Source organism: Anguilla anguilla, chromosome 16 (genome assembly GCF_013347855.1).
Source record: "Anguilla anguilla isolate fAngAng1 chromosome 16, fAngAng1.pri, whole genome shotgun sequence".
Taxonomy (NCBI): domain Eukaryota; kingdom Metazoa; phylum Chordata; class Actinopteri; order Anguilliformes; family Anguillidae; genus Anguilla; species Anguilla anguilla.
In genome coordinates this window covers 24806537-24828556 of record NC_049216.1, presented here as the reverse complement: position 1 = coordinate 24828556, position 22020 = coordinate 24806537, and the positions used below count along the sequence as shown (strand labels likewise).

Below are 22020 nucleotides of genomic sequence, written 5' to 3'. Positions count from 1 at the left end.
TGAGTGAGAGAGAGAGAGAGTGTTTTGGAGAGAGAGAGAGAGAGAGAGACTGAGAGAGAGAGAGAGAGGAAGGGAGAGAGAGAGAGAGAGAGAGAGGAAGGGAGAGAGAGAGCGAGAGAGAGAGACTGAGAGAGAGAGAGAGAGAGAGAAGGGGGCACTATAGGACTATAGGTAGTCTTTTCAGACACTAAAAAGAGTCAAGCAGAGATGGATGAGAAAGTGAGAAAGAGGTGAGAAAGTGAAAGAGCAAGAAGGAGAAACATGGATCCCGTGAGAGGGGCCCTCTATGATGGACAGCTTGCTTCCACTCCTAAACTTGTCATATGCTCATGTGCGTGTGTGTCCTGTATCCTTTCTCCCCCTCAATTTCATTTTCTCTATTACTATCCTTCTTGTCCTCTCTCTTCACTGTCTCTCATCTATCTTCCCTCTCTGTCTCTCTCTCCGTACTTCTCACTCTATCACCCCATATTTCTCCATCTCTTGCATTTTCTTTCTTTCTCTATCACCCTATATATCTCTCCAATCTCTCTCTCCTTAATAATTATCTCTCTCACTCTCACTCTCTCTCTCTCTCTCTCTCTCTCTCTCACTCACACACACACACACACACACACACAGACACGCATACACACAAAACATAACTTAAAGGGTAGATGTGAGTTAATGGTAAATAATTCAGCAACATTTTAACACATTACAACAAAACAAAGAGGACGTCAGAAGTCAATTCTCTCTCTAGTGCTCTATCTATCTAATTATCTATCTATCTCTCTCTCAATCTCTAGCTGTGGTGCTTCCTCCTCCCTGGCACAGGAACTTTATTAAAGCTTCCTGAGAGAAAGCACATTGCCCATCAACACAGAGATATCAAAGCAGGCTTTCAGCCAAAATGTTAAGACTCCCAAGAGAAGGAGAGAGGTTTTCCTTTAAATCAACCACTGAAGCACTCTCTTCTCCGGCCTGAGAATATGTGACCGCAAGAGGGGAACTAAAGCTTTGTAATAACAAACCAGGCTGCCTGTTTAAGACGGATCTCCCCAGTCTTCCCCACTGCACTCACACCTCAGTTAAGGAACTCGATGCTTCCTGCTTACCCAGTCCCACAACACAGGCCATTTTGCTGCCAAATGGGCAACTCATGTGTATTCATTGGACCCAAACTACCAAAAGAGACATGTACAGTGTTTTCTGATTGACTAAGCAGAGATACACTACCCAGAGGAGAGAACCTCCGGTATGACCACAGCAGTACAGTAGAATCTACCTTCAGAGCTTAACAGTCCTATGAATCATTTAATTTTGCCCACCAGAAAAGAATATATTGTCATGCAATACAAACAGTGTTGAAGTATCCAGTCCTTTGTGCCTTAATTCATTTTCATTATTTATCAAAATCTTGTGTTTGCATACCATGTGACATGCATTTTTTCTAAGTCACTTTTACTAAAAAACATCTTCAGAATGGCTAAATTGTAAATTGCAATGCATCTGAATATAGACTCAATCACTAGAGCTTTATTGCCTCAACGTTTAAAATGTGCAGGCTGCAAATTTAACATGCTGATGATTAAAATGGGATCTCTGGGGGTGGTTTTGAGCAAAGCAAATGAACATGCATTTATGCTACATTGCTTATTTACTTGGGAGGTAGTCTTATTCAGGGAATTGAGTTTTTACATACCTTAAACATTTTTACACAGCATTTTATGCACGTTATCCAAATTGTGTAGCTGGACGCAAAATAAGAGCCCTGATTAAAGGTACACCAGCAGTACCACTGCAGGGAATAAAGCCTACAGCCTACTGGTTTGAAGCAAAGCTCCTTAACACCGCACATATGCAACCACAAGCCACCCTCTGTACCTACAGCCTCATCACTCACCATGAAGCGGACCGTCACCCTCCTGCAGTAGCATCCAGATTTCAGTACGTCAGCAACTTCCTCCCACCGCTCCCCCTCCCCCTCCCGCACGCCCCCCGCCCCCGCCTCCCCACTCCACCCCCTCACTCAGCTGAAGGGCCCCGTCCAGCTTTCCTAGTGCATTCTTTCACATGGACTCGGGGAGCGGGAAAATTCATTTTGTTCATGTTCTTTTCGTTATCAGTTCACACATTCCTCTTTTTGCATATGGAAAACGTAACAGACCGACGCATCAATCATCAAAGTCGGGGAGCAGCCGCGGTCAATCCAGGCCTCTGTGCTCTTGGCATCGGTCCCTCGGTATCAGGCTGAGGATCGGCCTCCTCGCTCATCCCATCATCTCATCACTTTATTGCCCCGATAACTGAAGTTAGTCAGCCGTAAAAAGGCAGGCGCCGCAGCGCAAATCACTCCCTCTCGGGCCCAGCCGTAAAGCCCCACGTCTCCGCGACGCGAGAACATCGAAATGGAAAAGGCTCAGAAGCCTTCGGCGGCGCTGACGGTCCGTGATGCGCTCGCATCCCGACCGAGCGTTTTGCCCCTGCAGGGGTTGTGCGGCTCCGCTGCCGTACTGCGGTGATTTATGGTCATGGGAGGAGAGGGAGGCTTCAGGAACCCCGACAGGTGTGGCGATATCGTGCACTATCAGTGGCTCGCTGACCCGAACTGGCTTGTATTCTGATTCTTTAAAGCAAGGCAGTCAGTTTCAGCACAATGTTGTTCCATTCACAGGATTAAATAGCTCACTGGGGTTTATTTATTTATTTTTAGGGTGTCACTGGACTTATGCAGTAGTAAGCAGGGCAACCTTGGCCAGCGTACACCCTCTGGCAGGCTGGGGCTGGACGCACTAAGGAGGGCCCATGCTCAAATCTGGCCAGGGCGTACAGACCCACCTTGGGTCACTGGGCTCTCTGCTATGGCAGTAGCGATCAACAGTAGACTAAGCGTGTGTGTGTTAGTATATGTGCATGTGTGCATGTGTGTGGAGTGGATTGCAAATTGTTGCCGCTAAATTGAGGTGATAAATAATCTCCCTGTGGGCGGGATGCAGATGGGCCACCGTAACCATTTTGTAACACTGTGCTTTAGGCTACTTGTTCTAACTCTCAGTTTACGTGTTTACATGGATGCCAACCATTCAAATTAAGTGGAAAGCTGGCATTCATGAACTTAGCTTTATTGTGTGTGTGTGTGTGTGTGCGCGTGTGCATGTGTGAATGTGTATATGTGTGTGCGCACATGTATGCATGTGTGTTTGTATGTGTGTATATGTGTGTGTGTGAATGTGTGCATGTGTATGTGTGTGCGCATGTATGCATGCGCATTTGTGGTGTGTGTGTTTGTGTTTGTGTGTGTGTGTATGCAAGTGTGTGCATGTGTGTCTTCCAGGCTTTACTCCCACAATCAAAATGGCAAAAGTAACCAAGTGGTTTTATGGCTAAATTTGATCCGCTTAGAGGTTTAATTTTGTTGTTTGTGTTTAAAGGAATGGTGATTTATGTGACATACTGATGTGAAGCAGAATAAAGCTCTCAGACAAGCAGACTGTTCTTCCGCATTTACGGAAAGGTGAAGACACAAGGACACCTGCTCCTACAGCAACACTTCCTGTACAAGTTCATTTGGTGAAGGACAACCTACTTTTTTCTCCTAGTGCCTTTGAACACAAGCCACTCCTGAATAGTTTCAAAAAAATTACAACATAAGGAAAGTCTTTCTCCACTACATTGCCCCTAACTGAAGTATAAAAGATTTCCAGCCACTTACAAGAAGGTGCCTACCAATCATCTCTGACACATTGAAGTGTGTACTAGCTGAAGTGTGGCCTTTCACATATATCCCACCTGGCATCTGTTTGAATGATGCTCATGTGTCCTGCAGCTGATGGCAATGTAAATTACCCCACCGGCGATCAATAAACCATATCAATTAATCAATCAACCAATCAATCAGCCCAGCAGAGAAAGCTTTGACTTAAACAGTTGCGTTTTTTTCCGCCCCCCCTCCCCCACTCACGTTGGAGTCGAGCAGGTCGACGCTGTCCAGGCTCTTGCTCCGGTGAATGCGACCCTTGATCCTCCGCAGCGACGGCCGGCCCTGGTTCCGAATCATAGGTGGCTGAGGCATTTTGGGGATCAGGGGGCTGGGAGTCACCCTGAAGCCCGGAAAACACACACACACACACACACGGAAGACATGGTCAGGATACGGGTGCTGGCACGCAGAGTCATCTCATGCGGTTGGAATGCTAAGGCACACCGCTCTCAGGCACAGTTTAGACGCTAAGGAGAGAGTAAATACACGCTGGTAATGCTTTTCCTTTTTCAAAAGAACCACCCCCCCACCCCCCTACCCCCCTACCCCCCCGATGGACTAAGTGGCGTTCGATGCAAGTGTGCATAACTGGGTTTAAGGTCACCCGGTCTGCCTCGGGACGGGTTAGGCACAGAACGTTAGCCCTTTAGTTGGTCACTATTGCTCTTTCAGCCATCCTGACATGCCATCCTTACGACATCCTCATCATTATGCTTCTGAGTGCGGACTGAGGACAGACCCACAGATGTTGCAGGTTCGAGAAAGTGGGGAAAGAGGTTTTTTTTTTTTTTTTTTTTTTTTTTTTTTTGTTGGCTACCCTGCTGTTCTCTCTACAGTGCTGTGCTCTACTGAGGCCGAATGGATCTGTTGGCTGCTATTTGTTAGATTAAGATGGAGGATGCAGTCGGGTCTTATATCTAACGTGCACTGATACAAAACGGCGTACCACACAGAGATATAAAGAATGTCACAAAGACATATTTTTATCTTTCCTTCATTGGGGTAGGTGGGGGCATAGCCAAAAAGAAAAGCGAAAGAAAGTGAATGATGCTGCAGAATGGTGCGTTCGATAGTACTGCACCAGTGAGTCCTCACAAAGCACTTCTCAGGAAGGCTACACCAGAGTTAGGGACCTTCTGTGGTTTGCTTATCTCTGGTCTGGTGCAGACACTGGGAATTTGTGCAGAAATATTCTCTCACCCTGTCTCTACTGGGAGAAAAGGCTGCAATGAGCCAAAGCTGCTGTATGGGATCAGATCAATGCCCTGAATCCCACTCACACTCACGCACTCACACACAGATACTGTACACACAAATATACTAGCATGTGTGAACCCACACACATGCATACATACACATACACACACAGACACACAAACACACATGCATACACACTCATACATACACACGCATATGCACACATAAATTCATGCACAGACAGACACACACACACACACACAGGACGGTTCTATCCTTAACATCCCTGTTGTACAGCCTTTAGTTCTCCCCTGACCATAAAGCAGCCTCCACTTTGTGAATATATAAACTAAACACAATGCACGCTGCGACCAGTTTGGGAGAGCTTGTGTCACTGCAAGTAGAACTTTGATCATGTGTGCTGCCAGGGATTTTAGGCTCCATGAAAAAATCTAACAACCTCCTTAAGGGGTCCTATCTGTCAAGACCCTTGGAATCATCCTAACTGCCCCCCCCCCCCCCCATATTGGCATATGACCTCATAGTGGTCTTACACACAGCTGAGAGGTAAGGGGATTCCATTAACATCTCCAGTGGCAAATTAAAGTTCCCCCTGGCAGTCTCTGCCCGATTACTAAAACAACCAGCAAAGCAATTCAATACAAACGTGAAACGTAACATTAGTCTTTCTACTGCAATTTACTGTGGGAAGAGAACACATTAAAAATGAAATACCAGGGCCGTGGCACCTGCAAGTTAATGCGAGCCATGTACCATACTGTGAATGAAGAACAGGCAGACTGGACACTAATGCTCTGAAAGAGCCACTATAGCTTCCAGGCTAAAATGTGCAACAAGCAATGTGCTCAAAACTGGATATATAAAACCTCTTTTTAGATACTCTCAGCAGGTGGAGCAATGAATTTTACATGAGAATGTGGTCTGTAATACTGTTTCTCTTTTTTTGGGAACTGAAGGGTACAGAGGCTTACAGAGGGCCATCTGAACCAGACTGACTGATGTAACAAGTTTAGCATCTTTGAAATAATGCTCATCTTTAAAACAGATTTCCCAACATGATTCATTTAGTAAAATACACAGATTTTTAAAAATGTAAAATTGTAAATTTAGAATAGTGTTTATACACATGTGTTTATATTTTATCATGGTTTGTCTTAATGAAAATTAATCACAGCAGTTTATGGAAACAGCAATGCTACGTACACTAACTTTCCAAAAGTATGCGAACACCCATTTTCATTAGTTGTTTTGGCTATTTCAGCCACACCCATTGCTAACAGGTGCATAAAATGAAGCACACAGCCATGCAATCTCCATTGACAGATAGTGGCAGTAGAATTGGTTGTACTGAAGAGCTCATAGCATGCCACCTTTCCAACAAGTCAATTTGTCAAATTTCTGCCCTGCTAAAGCTGCCCCAGTCAACTGTAAGTGCTCTTATTGTGAAGTGGAAACATATAAAAGCAACAACATCTCAGCTGTGAAGCAGTAGGCCACAAAAGCTCACAAAATGGGACCACCGATTGCTGAAGCATGTAGCATGTAGCATGTAAAAATTCATTGATTGTCTTGCAACTGTCCCCGGTTGCAACAGTCACTACAGAGTTCCAAACTACCTCTGGAAACAATGTCAGCACCAGAACTGCTCATCAAGAGCTTCATAAAATGGGTTTCCATGGCTGAGCAGCCATACACCATGAGCAGTGCCAAGCATCGGCTGGAGTGGTGCAAAGCACACCGCCAGTGGAAACGGGTTCTCTGGAGTGATGAATCACGCTTCACTATCTGGCAGTCTGACAGACAAGTCTGGATTTGGTGGAATGCGTAGTGCCAACTGTACTGGCCCGAATAGTGCCAACTGTAAAGTTTGGTGGAGGAGGAATAATGGTCTGGGGCTGTTTTCATGGTATGGGCTAGGCCCTTTAGTTCCAATGAATTGAAATCTTAATGCTACAGCATGACATTCTAGAGAATTGTGCACTTCCAACTTTGTGGCGACAGTTTGGGGAAGGCCCTTTCCTGTTTCAGCATGATAATGCCCCTGTGCACAAAGCAAAGTCCATAAAGAAATTGTTTACTGAGTTTGGTGGGGACGAACTCTGGTCTGAGCCGACCCCTGACCTCATCAAACACCTTTGGGATGAATTGGAATGCCGACTGTGAGCCAGGCTTTACACCCAACATCAGTGCCCAACCTCACTAATGCTCTCGTGGTTGAATGGAAGCAAATACTCATGGCCATGTTCCAAAATCTACTGGAAAGCCTTCCCAGAAGAGGGGCCCAACTCCATATTAATACTCATGGTTTTGGAATGGGATGTTCAACAAGTACATTTGGGTTTGATGTTCCGGTGTCATACTTTTTGAAATGTAGTGTATGTAATTAGCTTCATGGGGGTGAAAATGTCAGTTATTGTTAGATTGTATATACCAGCACATGCTTCGTATATTTCATCCATAAATACTATCCATAAGCATTGTCATATTTTTATTTTTATTTTGGAAAAGTTCTAATATGACTTGAAAAAATTGGAGAAAGAGGCAACAATAATGCTACAAAAGAAATGCAGACTCTAATAGTCACATTAATTCTGAAAGGTCACAGAACATACAAACTAACATTTGTACACCAATAGATTCTCATCATTGGTTCACACAAGAATGGACAAAAAAACATACTCGTAACCAAATATAATTTAGAAGGTACTGCTGGGAAATAATTGTAGGTTCTGCAAATCCTACATTGGCAGTGCTGTATCAGTCTGTATTGCATGTGAATTTGCTTGATTTACCATAATTTGAACCAATGAATTATAGCTGTCTAGGTCTTATAATGCTTCACTTCAAACAGCACTTCAGTACTAAGCAGACTAAATATCATCATAAAATATGAGTAGTGTTCCATAGAGATATGTCTGTCCAAAGCAGGGTGCTGAAATTTAGGAGGACTAGCTATTAAATGGGGAGCCATTAGGATTAACAGGAATGCAGTCACTGGTAGTTTTAAGCTCTTCTAAATGGGCCATCATAAGATGAGATGTTTATTCAGCACAAATAATACACCTTTCAAGTTTGGACCATTTTCAAACACAGTTATCACATGCATGTAATAATGAAAGTACGTCCAGTGGAGTCCATAAGTATTTGGACAGCAACACAACTTTTTGTTGTTGTTTTAGCTTGTAATCCAACACATAGGCTTTGAAATGAAATTATGAATATTCATATATAGCCCCCCCCCCCCCCCCCCCCCCAACATTTTAGTGGACCAAATGTGATTGGACAAGTTAACATATTTTTAAATACAGTCATCCCATATCTAGTACTTGGTTGGAAATCCTTGGCATTTGATGACTGCCTGAAGTCTGCGACCCACAGACATCCCCTGATTTCAGATCCAATGTGCTGAAGCATAGAGCCAAACATTGTGTCACTATCCAAATACGTATGGACTGCACTGTATGTCTACATCATCACAACAATGGTTGCAAGATTTTAAAAAGAAAAACATTGTGAAAGTCATGAAATTCCACAGTGGTACATACAGAGACTTATAACACAAAATATCATAGAAACTAGGGTAGCACAATATTTTAGAGCTATGTATAGGCAATCTGCCTATACATTTTGCTTTGTATTTCACAGCTTTTTTTCTCTGTAACTAGTAACATATACTGGGAGAGGATCAAGTAATTGCAACTCAACTTTTCAATATTACCATATTTCTCACCATATCAATACCCCTTTATTCTGAGTTGTAATGAGAAGCAGCAAGTGGAGTACCCAAAATTATATCTGAGAGCTTGAGAGCAGAAACATTCATTTATTTTTTCTTCTCCTCCGGTCCTGATGCACATGATTCATCGACCAGGAGAAAGCACAGTCGGAGTCGGTGCAACAGCGGACGGAGACAGACAGCGTGTCCAAACAGCAAGGGGCAGGAGGCAGGGGGGCGCAGGTCTTGACTCCAGTAAATATAAATCTGCTTCGGTGTGTTAAGTCTTCAGCTGGCGGTGTGTCACTGTGCTCCGCGGGACAATTCAGCGCAATTAGCGGCAGCGAGGAGGGCGCCGCTGAATCAGCTGCAGTCCCCAGTTCGGCGCACGGCGAGGAGGCTCGAGGGCCACACAGCTTCTGGGGTCACAGGCCGGTGTGCCGGTGATTATGACCGGGCAGTAGTGGGTAAGCCGGCCCGTGAAGTCTGATAGGCCCGGCAAAACATGGCAGGCCCTTTTCCATTTGCCCGGTGTTCGATGAGGACGTGTCTTCTCCTTCCTACCCCGCTGCTGAGTCCAGCTGGGGTTTGTGTTGGTTGTGTGTGGAGAGCACACTCTTAACTGTCTGATGGTCAGACATCAACGTAATAACCTGAAGGCCATGAATTCACATTGAATTCACATCTCGAATCCCAAAGGTTTTCGAAATAACAATATTCAAATACTGGGGGGAGTGGGTGGGAGGGGTTCAGCACTCCAACCCTCTGTAAAGAATATATCAATCTTCATTTAGAGGAATATTGGACCATAAAGGCCAGCTTGGACACAAAAACCGGAAGAATTCACTGGTCAGCCACGTTATCAACCTGGTTTGGTGCCCTTTGTGTGAATAGGCTGAGATGTGACAGAGCTGATGGGAAGGAGGAGAGGTCGCGCTGAGAAACGAGGCGGTCCTGCGGCTCGACAGACTCGCCAGACTAACCGTTTCATCTCTGGGCTCCGTCTCCAGAGAGCAGGAGCGACCCCAGAGTCGCGCGCCACAACAACAGACAGATTGAAACACGACACCTATTCACACCAAAACACGACTGCGCATATTTAAACGCGTGTGGGAATTAAACATGGGGAGGGGGAGCTCTGAAAGATGCCCGCTCTGTTCGCAGCCTGTGCTCAAAGCCTGTGTGTTAGCCCTGTAAAAAGAGATGTCAGGAAGGGGGCAGACAGATACGGTGATTAGGTGGGCAAAAGAGGCGCAACAGATGGATGCGGAGATTAGAAAAACAGACACGTATACAACCTCCCTCGGTCGTGTCAGTGCATCGAAAAACCGTGCATCGAGAGGTGGAACACGGATGCAGGCGCGAACGAAAACCGCCAGCGTCTCTCTGAAAAATCACCTCAGACGTCCTCGCCCCTCTCCACGTCTAAACTTAGGCACGCAGTCAAACATCACACTTACATAAAAGAGTAAAAGAAACGAACACTGGCAGAGCAGCACTAACGGTTGTAATGGACTGTAAATTTTAATCACACCACGTTAAAGCTGATCTCTCACGGTAAGCAGGGGTGGGTGGGTGGGTGGATGGGGGCAGATTTGTTGCAGCTACTATGGGGAGAGAACATCTGCTGAGCATCTGTGAGGTGAGAGGTGTGCAATGCAAGGAGACACGCCCTATAGACACACCATAGAGAAGGGAAGATCGCTAGGCCGGGCCTGTAGACCTGCTGAAGTATCCCGCTTTAGTGTGAGCTAGCTCCTCCAGTTACATCATGTTGTCTATGAACAGATGAACAGAATTATATATCTATATATCTGGGGGTTGGGAACTGGCCAGCCATTAAGTCCTGGAGAGGAATGGACACTATTGCTTTGTTTTCCAACTCTGTCACCTGTTTGGCGTGGGGTTTGAGTCTACCCGGTTCTACAAAATCTCAAGAAGAAATGCTGTTTTGTATAACAACCTTTAATAATGGTTGTTTTCTCTATCATCTTTGCATTTTTTCTTTGCAAAGGGACAAAAAAAGTCTTAAAATCCCTTTTCCTTTTTGTGGGGTTGGCGTCAAGACAGTTGTCTTGTCCATATATAAAGTGAAATGTATCTGCAATTTGATTAAATATCTTTCAAATTTCAATTCAATGTGCACTGTGCATACGCTGATCTTGTAAATTAAAAGCAGAAGGGATGGTGTCAGAGAGCTGAGCATGGATGTAGCAGCCTTCACTGTTCCCAGGACCAGCTTCACAACTTGTGCTTAAAACAGCCAGACTGGGCTTTCAGAGACAGCACATAGAGATCTCAGGTCAAATGGGAGCCAACAGAGACCAAAAAGAACTGAGAAACTCACAAAATGGGGAAAAATAGCCAGCAGTGTAGTTTTAGCCAAATAATTCTTGTATTATTTGAAAGTAGTATAACAGCCTGATAGCTTACGACAAAAGCTGTTTACGCCACTGACATTGGTATGCATGTGGCAGAGGTTAGGAGGTTTGTGGAAAGGTGTGATGATTATAATCTCCTTTTACATACAAAGAAAACTGAAGAGATTATCTCTGATCAGAAATCCATTGGGGATCACTCACGCAATGCAACCATTGCCCAGATCCAGAAAATGTGAGCATTCTGTACTCTTGGATATCTGTGTAGTTTAGTCTGACAGTTGCACAAAAAAAACAAAAATTTTAAGTTTTGTACAAAGAGACATGAAGGTTACAGGTGTAAGGCAACATTCTCCCCCTCAAACCGTATTTTAAGATGCAAAAGCAAATTATTTTAGATCCTTCCCACATCCACTACCCTGAGCTCAGCTTCAGGGTTCCCAGGTGCAGGTTAAATAGATTTAAGTGCTCATTTACTCCCTTCAATCCAAGTCCGCAATAGGTCAACAGAAAGCGTTTCAAAAGATACGTACTGTGTATTGTGCATTGCATGTTGTATATTGTTCTCGTGAGGCAGTTCTGTGTCGAAGACAAATTTCCCTCAGGGACAATAATCTTGCATCTTGAATCTTGGTTCCATTTTTCTTCCATTACATCCAGCTTTTCTGTTCATCAGTTCAGATCTGTAACGTTTAGTTTGGATTCTCCAGTTTTTGACCAGATGTGAAGCTGAAGAGTGACGTGTTGGTGCTAGTTATGTTCTGCTCTCTGTCTACCCCTCCCCCTGCTTCTGTCTTTGATCTCCCTCACCTCATTAATCTGGTCACTGTTGACCTGGCCCAGGAGGTCTACCCACTACCCCCCCGACAAGTGATTTGATGGACAGCCATGGCGAGGGCAAGTACAGGCTAGGACCAGTGAGTAAACCTAGTGTAATCTGTTCAGTTTAGTGCCATAAACCATCTGAAAGAAGATTACAGCAGCACTGGGAGAGTGAGAGCATATGGCATTCAAACGGAGAGGAAAATAAATATACTGGCAAATATATGAGAACACACAGGGAGTCACACCACAACACTCACGCAATGTTTTTTTTTTTACACAGCACTATAGCGCAAGCCTATGATGTTATCAACCTGGTTATCAACCCGATACTCTGTATTTCCACACAAACAGGGAGAACGCAATTAAAATTAAGATGAACAGATAAACACATCCCTCCTGCCAGCTAGGCTCTTTTTTTCATTTAAAAATGCACTGGGAAAGGCCCCTTCCCATAACCACTGGGCAGCACCCAGTTTGAGATTTTAGTGACATTACCCAATCACCCATCCTGCGCTTTATAAACGTAGGTGAACTCACGCAACGTTACACACATGGACAGCAACAGAAAAGCAGGCTGTGGTGAAAGCAAGCTTTAGGAAACAGACTCTAAGAGGGCAACAACAGATACATACACATTTGATGGGGCCTCACACATTTTACTGACAACAAACAGGAAACTGCTTCTGCCATTTGGACTTTTGAAATGAAAGGCTGCGTAAGTAATATAATCCACCCCTCATCATCCTCCAAAACCTGAGAGGCCTTTCTGTACACCTTGGAAAGGACTGAGGAAAGTATCTCTGGGCTCTTAAGAGCTGTGTAATAATGACCCTTCCTGTTTATATTCCATTTTGGACAATCTAGAAGTGCTTCAAAAGCCACAAACATGGACCCCCCTCCACCTTAATTTGGCTCCCCACTCGTCATCTGGAAAGACCAGATTACATCTGAACCCCTGCACCTAGCACACAGGTCATCATATGCCACAGAGCACACTGATGCCATGGCATGATCCAGGCAGATTATTTCATGCATGCCATTTATGAGGATGGAAATAAGCATACGTGTGCACGGGAAAGGGAAACACTGCTCAGCCGCTTTGCCAGCCACTGATTGCTCATTGATTTTGGTATTTACCCTGACATTTGACAAGATCGTAATCCTTTTACCATTATTACATTCCCAAAGCAATCTTCCTCCGATGATTCCATAATATACGCGTTAAGGCTGAGCCAGGACTATTGTTTTCAGCGCAAAACAGTGCACAGACTATCAGAAATATGACACTGGCACAAAGATGCGTGGCCTCCTGAGTGCCGAGATGCCTAGCCTCACAGTCAGCTGCTTGTAAATATTATGACATACATACTCAGATGCATTTCACTAGCTATAGCAGGTGCTCCGGGGTAAACACAGAATGCAGTGGGTATGGCAAGCATGTACACAAAAAAAAAACATAAAAGCACATGAACAGGCAGTTGACCGGATAAGCAGATGAGTTAGGCGTGAAATAAACTGTACTCTGTACTACTTGCACAGTCCCTAGTATGGACAGGGAAGCAGATAGGGTATACTGATGAGCAGGTTTACGCTCTGTGGTATAACAGAGCCATGGGTGTGCATTCCAAGAACTGCTGTATTTTAGTTTTTCACACTAAACAAACCTGCGAAAAAATAAAAACAAGAAGAACGTTTTTCCATGCAGTGCTTTATTAATATTAGTTTCCGAAGTACAGAGGCTGTAATGATTTAATGACAGCAGTATTTTGCACAAGCTTGAAAATTCACTAACATTTGTGAAAGATCCTTTTGAACATATCTTGAATATGCATACACTGTACATCCATCGTTAATACAAAATTCTGAATAAATATAAAATAAAATAACAATATATCATACAAATGTATCATGTTATGACATCAGCCTACACGTCAATCTTTTCAGAAGTAGAAAACTTTTTCTATCAGGTCGTGCAGTGCAATGTTTTCTGATCATCAATAACATCGATCTTTTTATACAAACTATAGTTTCACATACCGTAGCCAAGGTGACAATTACACAAATTCAGCACTATAACTGAATCATTAACAAACTCGGGATACTGTTCTCTTAAATGGGCAGTACTTGGACCGGTTCTCCGCGCACAAGCATACGCACATACACGCACACACACGCACGCGTACACAATACTCGGACAAGCAAACACAGTTCTTCCTGCCTGCAGACCTCACTATCAGATGAATTAAACTAATTGCAGCAGAAAACAGACGAACCTACTCCCGCATCGGCAGTTCACGCCCGATATGTAACGGACAACCCAGCTATTCTCCTAGAGTTTAAAGCTAAAGAGCTAATTGTTCGGCTCAAGCCGGAGCATAATGGCTGTGCGCTTCCTCCTCCTGTCATTAGGTAACACTGATTTGACTGCACTGTACAATTCTACGCGTTCCCCCTCTCCTCTCCTTCCCCCTCTGCATCGCAGTCACCCACAGTGAAATTCATACTCACCACATCTTTCTCTTAGGAGGAAGGCGTTCCTCTTTGTTTATGGCAGTCACTCCCAAAGCCAGCTGCATGACAGTAATATATTTCTGATATTTCACCATATTGTCCACCGCTACTACGAATCCACACCACAGACCAGCATAGGTGACCACGTAAATTCTATTCCCTGGCATCCGCCTCAGCTGCGTCTTCCTCGTTCAGCATCACAACGCCATTTCCAGTGCTGAAGAACTGACAGCGAAAACAATCCCCAAGGAGCTCAACAAAAGGCACCATGCCGCTGCGACCCATGTCTATGATGACACTCTAATCTCATTAGTGCTCAGAATAGATTGCTAATCCATTCAATATTAGTCAGGACCTCAACATTGTTCCCTTCCGCTCTCGGCACTTTTGTAAAAAAAAAAAAAAGAAAGAAAAAAAAAAAGAAAAAAAAAACTCGCAAGAAAAGACGCTGCAGCACCCAAACGTCCCTGCGTGAGGTAGGAGAGAGCGAGAGAGAGTGTGCATGTGTGTATGAGAGAGAGATAGAGGGAGAGGGAGAGGGAGAGAGAGAGAGAGCGAGAGAGAGTGTGTGTGTAAAGAGAAAAGAGCAAGAAATAGGGAGATAGGAAACTAATGATCAAATGTAAGTATTTTTCTATGCACTTGATGTGTGGGATTTGTCTGCGGCAGTATTGAAATATAGGTTATTCATAAACTATATAAATATTTATACATACCAGTTCATTCATTTGCAGAATGATATGAGAGGTCAGAAAAATTGAGAGAGTGAGAGAGAGAGAGAGAGAGAGAGAGAGAGAGAGAGAGAGAGAGAGAAAAAATTATATTCAAGTCTATTAAGTCAGCGGAGAGGGCACAGACTTCCTTGGCTCACTAAAATCAACATGTTGACACAGTGACCCACCCACCCCCAACTCCTGTGAAAGCTTATTGCATAATTATATATGAGCAAATGGGCCTGTAAACAAATACAGAGCCTGTCTTCTGCAAGCATAATGCCATTTAACTGCTACTGGAGGGACAGGTCTGTTTCTCTCTTATACAAGCGTGTGTTCATGTCTATCACATGCATTTGGAAATAAAATGAAAAAAATAACCCATATTATTGCTTGTGTTAATAACACATGCATATTAGCCATCACAAGTTCCCCTGGAAGTACTGCTCGCACACATATTCTCTGGAACTGAGAGCTGAGACTTGGTTTGAAACCGCCTTTAAACTTTAAATCCAAAAACGGGTCAGAGATTACCACTGATCAGGAGTATGAAAGAAGATTTTCAGATTAGTGAGCCAATTACATCGAAGCACGGATCAATTTCTTCATTTGTCCTTTATTTAAAAATAACATGTTAGTGTAAATATATGAAACATGACATTCAAACTATGTAGAATGCACGCACCATACAATACAATACACACAATATTTTACAATAAGCAGAATGGAATTTAATAGAATGTTGCTCATTAAATATGTGCAATTGCATGTAGAGAACTAAATACATACTGTAGTGTATGAAAATAATTGTGTTTACAAGAAATTTACACTGTCACGGAGACATTGAGATATTAGAACAAATTAGTAAATTAATACATATAAACTCTGCATATTTGTAGTTTTTTGTTTAGTATTGAATTTTTTTTTAATTTTTAATTTTTATTTTTTACTTTTAAAGTCACATTTATGCATTTTCATTACCCCATTGTACCTTTTTCAATGGTCAAATTTTGTATGAAGATGTTTATATAACCTTATAGTATGTATTGTGCTGTAAGTCACATGGGATAAGACCCATTGCAAAATAAATAAATGTATAAGATGTGAAAAGGTCAAAAGATATTGTGAGGACCCTGCATTAAAATATGATTTATTCCTTACTGTCTGGTCCATTGGACATTTATCTTATGAAAAGTTGATGCCAGTCCTGACTCAAATCATGTTCCTGAATCTTAAAGACTTTTGACCCTTAATCTGGCATGAGAGGTCATAACTTCATGATACTCCTGTGTATTCTGTATTTTGTAATATCTCTTATCTAATAACTGTGAGCTGAATTCAAGCAATAATAATACAGCAGTGAAAATTTAAATTATTTATCCTTGAATTTCTGTAAGAACTCTTACATATCAACACACCAAAATAAACATTCTCGTAATTGGAAATGAGCAAATGCTCAGAAGCAAAGTTATTTATGTAAGCCATGCTATTTTCGCTGGACCAGTGAATCAAAATACATTGAAAAGAAATCAAAAACTGAATTTCAGTTACAATAACTGTAATTGTTTTATGGGTAAGTTAATTACATATGCAAATAACTAGATAAAGAATGTCACAGAATTGTGAATTATATTATATCCTTTCCATTAAGCACAGATGAACTGACAAGCATGCATGCACACACACACACACACACACACACAGCTACGATAGGTTGGCTCAGGTGAACAATGAGGGGCAGTCTAGGCAATGCTGTCACAGGCACTGAAAGTGCTGCTGCCCCAACGTGCACTACTGGGCAGGCCAGCAGGGGGAGCCCAGGGGCTTAGGGACATTGTAGAATCAAAAGCACAAAGTCAATGAAGCAAAATGTGCACAGCAGTAACTCCCCAGGGAATATATATATATATATATATATATATATATATATATATATGCATCACAGTGTGAAATTGCTGAAATGAAAAACAGAACACTTTGAACTAGTAGTGGGCCTTCATTGAGTAGTATAAACAAATGAAAAACAAATGCTCCTGCTGCAGGCAACAGTAATGAATTCATTAGTATTGGGCTAGCTGAAGATGAAGATTCCTTCCAGGAGAGGTACCCCACCCAGACGCGTTGATTATCCTGTAAATTTATCCGTGCTGTTCCCACAATTAATTGTAAAGCCTAAATTAAATCTGTGGTCTTGGAGCGTAGTCCCACACACAGACAGTACAAATGGATTTGAATACACATTTACACACAAGAAAACACAAGTGCACAGACGGACAGACACACACACACACACAGATATGCACCTAAATATACGCACACAACCTCAAAACACAAGTTCTTTTGTGCATATATCCATGTCAGCTCGGAAACACTAAGGCAACATAATGGTACAATTTTACCATAGTCATGCCTCTCCATTCCTCACTGGTATCCCCTGCATCTCCACCATGTTTATCAGCTTGTTCTGTTTTTCTCCACACAACAGAACATATATGTATAATAATATTTTCAATGTCATACCTTACCAAAGAAAAAATGAAAAATTACATGTATATATACTGTATATATATGTATGTATATATACTGTGTATGTATGTATATATATATATATATATATATATATATATATACATACATAAACAGTGTGTGTGTGTATACATTTAAAAAAAATACATTATAAATACATACTGTACAGTCATATGTATGTAAATGGGGCAGAGATAAACACATACACTTCCCACTGCCCTCAAACTATCCTACTAGCTCTGCCATTTTGCTGTGTTCAGACAACTCCTGGGCTTTTCGCAGTCTGATCAGACGGAGGGGGGGTAAAAAAACAGCATCGGCAGGACTTTCTTCCTGGTCCCTGAGGATGCTGGGAAAGCTAGGCCTGGACGCAAGCCCTGAAAACAAGCATAGCTGTGACTGCGTGATTTATTACATTCGCAGTGTTAAAGGGAGGAGAGGACGGAGGAGAAAGCCCTCCGCGCGATGCTGTGCGCCGGGGAGAGAGAGCGCTCCTCCGCTCGCGTCGCAGTGTTCCCGCCGCGTGCTGCGAGCTCGCGGGCCCCGGCCAAGTCAGCGGGGGCAGCGGAGCAGAATGCAGCGACAGCTCTCGCCTGCGCTGTTTGGAGGCACCTGCCAGCTCCCCCGCTCGCTCTAGGTAGTTCGTGGCGAGAAATGCGGAGGTGATGCCGTGCAGGGAGGGCGCTTTGCTGACCTTTTCTGGTGACAGAATAAAAGCGAGTGTGAAAGGTGCTACTGCTGCATGTATGAGCCCTGAGGCCAATGGCCAATCAGCTGCTCTTGCAGTGGGCATCTTTGTTGCACACCATCAACCCCAAATAGAAACAGAGGCGTTTTGTGTGAAGGCCTGCCAGGGCAGTGACATTACATGTACATTCCAAGCATTTAGCAGATGCTCTTTTCCAGAGAAACCGCAAAACCTTTTTGCATTTTCACATAATACTATCCAAAATGGAGCTTCTTGGCTGGCCAATTCATTCACCCGATCTGAATCCAGCTGAACATGCATTTCATACGCTGAAAAGAAAACCCTCAACAAGAGCCTCCAGCTGTCCACGTGAGCAAGGGTAATCGCTATGACCTTCAAATCCAAAGGAAGTAACTGGTTAGCTGGGATTGCTATCGATCGTAGGTACCTTGGTACCCTCAGTCACGCCAATACAATTCCATTAATCCCTGATATAGTGCTGTCGGTGGACAACGGATAACTCACACACCAGAAGCCTTTTAAAATGGGACACGGAGAAGGATGAGAGAAAACACAGCAGTACGTACTTAGTGAAAAACCTCAACCTCCCCGGTGTCCAAACATGACCACGGTCAGTGGAGAGCAGGTCTGACTACACAAGCAATGCTACTGGTGCGTTTAGCATGCACACAGCTGAGCATCACACCTTACTGAGCACTAAGGGTGCACGCCCACCTCCAGCGATATGACAGCTTGTGAGCAACCCAGAACAGCACGCCCAGTCACTCATTTTTCATTTTGACCAGGAGATGCCTCTGGGAAGAGCAATGTGCCAAAAAAAAAAAACACCAAGCCATGGCGGCGTTCATCGTCATTTCTGAAGCGGACGCAGAGAGCGGCCGTTTGAATGTGCGGTGGCTCAGGTTCCCTTGGCTTAAAGACCCACAGCACTCTGCGGCATCCCCCACGAGAATCGGGCAGAAGCTCGATGCGTTTGTTGTGGCAACAAGCACATTTGCTTGATGTGGGATCGGTGCCCCGATCGATCGAAAGCATCAGCGAATCAAAGACCTTCCGCTGCACGTTCAGCTTGACCCCTCCTGCATGGCTCTATTCGCTGCCTGATGAGGCGACTTGTTCTGCTTCACCAGCCCACCAGCCAGCCTCCCAGCCGCCATTCATCTCTTAGCGTGAAGCGATCAGCTCTCCATTCATTTATGATTTTTCAGCCGGTATCTTTGTGAACGAGAATCTTTGAGAGAGCACAGGTGTGTATGTCTTGGATTAAATGCAAATCTTTTAGGATAAGTGAGGATTAGTCATTTGAATATTATATAATGGGGGCTATGCAATATTTAGTTATCAAATTATTTTAAATGCACATGCCTAACGTGCGTGCATGCTTGCCCAGATATACCAGGAGTGCAGGTTTTCATGCATGTATGTGTGTGTGATTGCATGTGTGTGTGTGCGTGTGTGTGTGTGTGTGTGTGCATGAGTGCGTGTGCATGTATACATGTGCATGTGTGTGCGTGTGTGTGCACAGGCATAGTCACGTGTGTGCATGTGCATTTCTGCTGGACTGGGCAGATTACACCTGGAGGGCACTGGTGCTGGCACTGGTGAAGGTCAGAACCCTGAAGCAAGTGAAAGGGGCAGAGGAAGCTTGTGTAAGGAAAAAGGGCACAATTCCCATTATTGTGGAAAAGATGTTTCCAGGATTGAAGTTGTCAGTAATATGTGAAACAAACCCTGGTTCAATGGATGTGAACCCCAATCCTCTCCATTGCCTTCTTTTTATACATTTCCTAAGCTTTGATAAAGACTGGTAAGTGAGGCCAATACAAGGAATTTAGTGAATCTGTGACCCTTTTCAACTATAGTGAATTGGTCATCCTGCTGATTAAATTAACAATTAGTTTTCTGACTTGAGTGGAACAGGATCTCCCATTCCTGGTTGCCATTGTACTATTAATCAATGTGTACCAACTGTATTGTGATCAGGATAAGATAAAGAAAATATGAGGCCAGCAGACATAATGGCATTTCATACACTTGAAAGGTCGCTGAAGCAGAAAGGACTTCTCACCGCCGCCCACGCAGACGCGGGATGCTGCCGGACCGGGACGTTTTCTGCGAGCGAGCCGCTCCCTTGGCTACGCGGGGGTGATCCGTAGCCCCATGTTTTTTTTTTAGAGGTTAAAATCTTGGGAGCCGCACCGCGAGAGCTGACAGCGCATCATTAGCGCTGCCCTGGCGTAAAAAGCACGCGGCGGAATGTTCAGTGCAAACAGAGACTCAGCGATTAGCAGACGGCTTCAGCGCCTGCCAAACCGCTGCCGCAGGGCAGCCCCGGACGCAGTGGCCTTCCCTCTGGGCCCGCACGCTACGGAGGACCGCGCTGCACTTGGTATTTAACATCGGGGGAGCTGAAAGGCATCAGGATTCAATTTCAGAATTACAGCGCTCAAATTACATTCATTTTGGCCCAGTCAATAAATTGTATAGTATCCACAAAAAAACATAGACTTTCCTTGTCTTGGATGAACTGCTCCACGTAATGGCAAATAATTGGTTAAGTAGGTTTCAGTAATTTAGCATTAGCTGAAGATTTAGATAGAAGTACTAGCCTGATTTCTTAAATATTTTATGTTATAGGACTGGGGGGTTAAATTTTATTTCAAGATATAAAATCACTTCACCACCAAAAGATGAAAATGACCATATTATGATGTCAGATCCTGTAATGAAGTCCCCCCCCACCCCCGCCCCTGTGCATCATGCTTTGAGATCCATGAAAAATGCTATATAAATATAACGTATTAAAAGGTTATGATAATAATAGTTATTATTAATATACATTATTGCCAGAAGTAGGATAGTAGTAGCAGCAGTAGTAGTGCTTTGTTAGTGCTGAGACAGAACATTTTTGTGCCTACATAGGTTTCTCTGTTCTTCCACCATCTTCTGCACATGCCAGCTAATGGGTCTCCTCACAGCGGTTGGGCTACCCCATGCAAACGAAGGTAAATCACTTTTGGGGTCAATATGTTGTTTTTCCTCTTTTAGTCAGAGCACTGCTCAGCAGCTCCCAGTCTCACTCGCCCCTGGGCCCAGTGATCAAGGCCAAGAACCAACAGAAGGCAAAGTTTCCTTCTCTTTGAAAAATAAATTCAAACAAGAAAACGGTAAGCTCCAGCTCCTCAAAATGGGAGAGCAAATCAAAGAAACACAAATGAAAATCAATAATGCCAATTTAGTACACATTTTATAGCCTGATTTATTAAATAGTTGTTCTTGTTCTCTTAAATAGTTAATTATTTGACTTATTCTCTCTTTGCCTTTATGCCGTCTGTGCCCGTGTAGCAAGATGGCTCAGAATCTTCAGAGAATACAGCATGGAACAGAGGGCAGTGTAATGGAAATTCTGTTTTATGGGAACAATCTTGGCAACAAATCTGAGAGGATTTGCACCTACACTCTAAATGCATCAAGGAACCATAAAAACGGGGCCAGGATTCTGACCAGGAAGAGCATCAATCTCTGACAGCACATGTATTCATAAAAAAGCCTCAAAACTGTTTTTTTTTTTTTTCAGTTGCAGACATCAAACAAATAGAATGTTGTGTGTATTAATGACTGACCTTTCTGATTAGAAAATGGCTGTGGTGTTCTGTGCTCCCAGTAGGCGTGGCTCTAGGCTT

At 43.5% G+C, this 22020-nt stretch overlaps 1 protein-coding gene across 13 annotated transcripts in view; it reads right to left on the bottom strand.

Annotated features, from left to right (window-relative positions):
- Window positions 1-14804, bottom strand: part of LOC118215021 (tight junction protein ZO-1-like) — a 116527-nt gene extending 101723 nt beyond the window's left edge. For 12 of the 13 annotated variants that reach the window (XM_035395373.1, XM_035395378.1, XM_035395382.1 and 9 more), the window contains exons 1-2: window positions 14387-14804; window positions 3944-4082 (exon numbers count right to left, since the gene is read on the bottom strand). In XM_035395373.1, coding sequence (XP_035251264.1) covers window positions 3944-4082; window positions 14387-14556 — 309 coding nt within the window. In that variant the 5' untranslated portion in view covers window positions 14557-14804. The remainder of the gene's footprint in view (window positions 1-3943; window positions 4083-14386) is intronic. The other variant, XM_035395387.1, reaches the window with a different exon arrangement.
- Between the last annotated feature and the right edge of the window lie 7216 nt (window positions 14805-22020).